The following is a 4,548-nucleotide window of genomic DNA, read 5'->3' on the forward strand; positions in this document are numbered from 1 at the left end:
GTCCTTTTGTTGCCTGCAAAGTTTTATGTCTAAAAGATAGCTGAACTCGCCTTACGAGCACACACAACCATACTAACATTCTATTGAGTGTGATGCTGTAGCTTACCCTTTCCATGCATTTTTTAACTTTCTAAAAAGCATGTGTAGCTTCTAAGACATAGACGACAGAACCACAAAAACTTTTTTGTGCGCTCTTTACATCGAAAATAGGGCTCAAGGCGAAATGAAGGATAATAAAAATGAATGTTAATGTGAATGTGTATGAGTTGTGAGGCCAGCCGGACCGCTGTAGCTGGCTGTGTGTTGGAGAGCGCAACTTCTCAAATCTTGCCTCGTTCAAAAAAATTGTATGTACATAGATGCTTATTGCTATATACGTATGTATGTATGTATGTATGTATGTATGCGTTTGCCCTTTGGGGTATAGTTGAGTTGAGATATGAAGTAGAGTTTATTGAAACTATGGGGGTCAGTAGAAACTGAGTTTCTTATACTTTTCTGTTAAATGATTGAAAAGGCACCAAGTGTGGGGAATTGTGGCCGTAAATGCTGCGTAAGTTTTCTTATAGCCCTTTCAACATTCGCTTGCCACTAAAATCTAACTACTGCATGCGAATCGCAGGCATGAGGGGAAAGTAAGAAATTGATTTACTAAAGGTTGGCAAGTTTTTTTTTTTTTAATTTCTTTAGAATGTGGTTTTCTAACTTTATCTACATCAATTAAGCCGATAAAGTAAATGAAATCGATGCTATTAAAATGTACTGAGCGTGTGTATGTATAAATGTATTAAAAAAAAAGAATCGAACAAAGACAATATAAGTAACAATTTAACTAAATAGTTCTCAAATGCGTTATAAGCTAATCGCTCTTGCTTTCCAAAATAACCAAAGCATTATGCCATTTTTACTCGTCACGGCTCTGTGTCTTCTTGACTTATCAAAGACAAAAAAAAAAAGGAACAGTCCAGCGCCTTCGTCTTGGTCTGCAGGCTGTATCGGCCGCTAAATTTAAACGTAGAATACGTGGTATGGTTAAGAGCATATCCAAGTAAAAAAACAAAAGCACACACTAAGCAAAAAATATCGATAACAAAAGCGATAATAATATCGGTAGCAAAAGCGATAAAAACATCGATAAAGAAATAGATGAAAATATTGATATCAAAATCGAAAGCAAAATCGATAGCAAAATCGATAACAATACTGATTACAAAATCGATTACAAAATCTATCAAAATATCGATTACAAAATCGATAGCAAAGTCGATAACAAAATCGATTATAAAGTCGATAACAAAATCCATAAAAAAATCCATAAAAATATCGATACCAATATCGATAGCAACATCAATAAAAATATCGAATATAAAACCTATAAAAAAATCTATAACAATATCGATAGCAAAATCGATAAAAATATCGGTAACAAAACCGATAAAAGTATCGATGACAAAATCGATAGCAAAATCGATGACACAATCGATAACAAAATCGATAAAAAATATCGATAACAAAATCGATAAAAGTATCGATCATTATATCGGTAAGTTCCGAAAATATCGATAGCAAAACCAATAACAATATCGATAACAAATTCGATGCAGAGTGGGTGTGTGCGACTAATGAAGATTGCTTAACCGGCGGTAGATAGCTCGTTTTGAATGTGAACTTAGTATTCGACAGAGGGGTTCGACTGCTGATTGGTTGTCGCTCAAAGTAAGCGGTCAGTGGTCAGTGAAATGTGTTAGCCACCATTCTACCACCACGTCACTCATTCTGCAACGAAAAAGTTTTGCGTGCAAATAATTTCAATAGTAAATCAAAGTGAAATTTTAGAATTTTTCATTCATTTGGCAAAGGACTTCAAACGCAAAAAAACCGGTGAGGGTGAACACAAGGAGATGGCAGTTGCAAAAGTAGTCGAGTATAGTAAGCGAAGCTGCCAAGTTTTACTGAATAAGATTTGGCAAGCTGAGTACAGCGGTTGTAATGCCAACCAAATTCTTCGAGCTTCAATGTACTAAAACAAAGATACTTGCCAAGCGCCAGCAAATCTCAGTTGCTGGTAAAAGTTTTTTCTGTCCTCAAGAGTTTTGTGCGCTCAAATAATTCGCTGCATACTTGGGTCATGAAAACTGCCCTTTTTATTTAAGTCTAACCCTCGCTTTATCTTCACTTTCTATTTGCCTTCTTCTCACTAACAGTTTCGTATTTCTTCTCCGCTTTCCTTTCAGGAGACCATTCCAGCTGCAGCGACTACAACCACCACGGACGCGTCCGGCAATGGCGGCGGTGGTGGCGGTGTTGTGGGCATTGGCGCCACAGCAGGCACCGTGGGTGGAAGCATTGGCGGCGATAATAACACCGAATCGGATCCCTACGCTGGCCTAATGAAGGATGCTGATAAATTAAAGTTGATGTTGCTGGCCTGGAATTACCAAAACTCCAATGCGGTACGCAACGGCACCGAGGGACCCGATTTGGGTGTGGTTGGTGGCTTGTGGGCACAATACCAGAATGCTTTGGCACAAAATGCTGCCAATAACAAAATGGATACATCGTTGTCGCCAGTGCCGCGCACAGATGCCCCCTCGCCAATGGAGGCGCAAGATGAGACAAACTCGTCGGGACAGAAGGAGGAGGATGAGGCATCCGAGGATGATTCTGATGATAAACTGGACGAGAAGTTGGCCACACACGATCCCGAGCGGCTGAAGGCGTTTAATGTTAGTAGCAAATGTTACTTAATTTAACTTTAACTTGAACTTAAATGAGTCATTTCGAATTGTACTTGTATAGATGTTCGTGCGACTGTTCGTGGATGAAAATCTCGATCGCATTGTTCCAATTTCCAAACAGCCAAAGGAGAAAATTCAAGCAATCATTGACTCTTGCGCCCGTCAATTTCCCGAATTCAGTGATCGCTCACGCAAACGCATTCGCACGTATCTGAAGTCATGTCGGCGGAACAAGAAAACGCGCGACGGTTGGGACAACACGGTAAGCTAGCAGCCTCCAGATAAGTACTTACAAAATGTGTATTTACTAAAGTTTGCCTCTCAATTCTGCACAGACTCGTCCGACACCCGCGCACTTGACATCCGTACAGGCGGAACAGATACTAGCTATCGCTTGCGAGAATGAGTCCATGAATGCCAAGCGCATGCGCATCGGCCTGGAGCCAATCACACACGCCATACCGGCGCCTGGCTCTGCGGTCGCCGCAGCTGCAGCAGCAGCGGCAGCAGCAGCCGCGGCCGCAGTGGCTGCCACCAGTTCGTCCGCTTCCGTAGGTGGGGTTGGCATTTCGACAATGACATCGGTTTCGGCTAGCGATGCGCTCTCCACCGTCACAACGTCTACGCTGCCATTTATGGGCGCTGGCGGTGGTGGCTTTGCACGCTCTACACCTAATTCCGATGCAGCCGAGCCACTTTCGTTGACACCAGCCGCTGCCGTTGCAGCTGCTGCGGCCGCAGCTGTAGCCGCCTCGACGGCTGGTGGTGGCAGCGGTGGTATCAACTCGGCGCGCAGCTCGCCGCTGGCATTGAGCTCGAATACAAGTGTGAGCGGCAGTACTAGCGGGCTGGACATAAAACCGCTAACGGCAGCACTATCGAACGGCAATGCGCCAACAAATGGCACAGTGAGCGGGTTGGCCGGCCTGCCTGCCACTAGTCCACTTTACCGGCCATCAGACTTCACTTCACCCTCGGCAGCATCGCCATTCGTGGCTGCTGCTGCTGCGGCAGTAGCCGCTGGGCGTACACCCACTTATCCCGGCTACTTCCCGGGTGTCGCCGGGCTGGGAAATGGTAAGCACGAAAAATATTTCTTAACTGTAAATTTAGTTCATGCAAATTCAAATTTTTACCCTCCACAGTCACTCCCACGGATCTCTCCATGAAACCATCGTCCACTAGCGCTTGCGTCACACTCACCACCGCCCCTACCACCGTCAACACTAACAACAACATCGGCGTTATGGGTGTGGGTGCACAGAATCTTACCAGCCTCGTCGCCAGTGGCGGTCTTTCTGTCAACAACAACAACGCACTCGTCACAGCCACACAACAGCTACAGCAGTTGCAGCAACAGCAACAACAGCAGCAGCAGCAACAGCAACAACAACAACAGCAGCAGCAACAACAGCAACAGCAGGCAATCATGGCAACAGGTCTGAACGCCAATCAGCTGGGTGGTGGTGGTGGTGGCAATTTGAACGATCCAAACAATGTGGCAGCAGTACGGGCGCCGCCATTGCTGGCGCACAAACTCACTCCCAACGAAATAACGGCAGCGCGTCAAGTGATCTCGGCGTACCGGGAAAGCGCGGCATTTCTTCTGCGCACAGCCGATCAGGTGGAGCAGCTGCTAGTGCAACAACAGTAAATGCGCGGGCTGGGTGTTTTGTGGAATATGGTGGAAATGTCTGCTGCTGTTTGAAGTGCGGCAACTTGAGTTTATTGTTGCTTTTCGGGTTTATTTCATTGCATTCTGGTAGTGACGCAAGTGGGGTGCTTTAGATTTAAATAATTTTTTTTTTTT

General features: G+C 44.6%; 1 protein-coding gene across 1 annotated transcript in view; it reads left to right on the forward strand.

Annotated features, from left to right (window-relative positions):
* The window catches only part of LOC108371799 (homeotic protein female sterile), a 19,233-nt gene extending 14,691 nt beyond the window's left edge, over nt 1–4,542 (forward strand). The window contains exons 2-5 of the mRNA XM_017627405.1: nt 2,235–2,726; nt 2,800–3,000; nt 3,074–3,815; nt 3,884–4,542. Of these exons, the coding sequence (XP_017482894.1) occupies nt 2,235–2,726; nt 2,800–3,000; nt 3,074–3,815; nt 3,884–4,392 (1,944 nt within the window). The 3' untranslated portion in view covers nt 4,393–4,542. The remainder of the gene's footprint in view (nt 1–2,234; nt 2,727–2,799; nt 3,001–3,073; nt 3,816–3,883) is intronic.
* The last annotated feature ends 6 nt before the right edge of the window (nt 4,543–4,548 follow it).

Source organism: Rhagoletis zephyria, unplaced genomic scaffold, assembly GCF_001687245.7.
Source record: "Rhagoletis zephyria isolate East Lansing unplaced genomic scaffold, Rhagoletis_zephyria_1.1 Rzeph_scaffold_05227, whole genome shotgun sequence".
In the NCBI taxonomy this organism is placed as follows: domain Eukaryota; kingdom Metazoa; phylum Arthropoda; class Insecta; order Diptera; family Tephritidae; genus Rhagoletis; species Rhagoletis zephyria.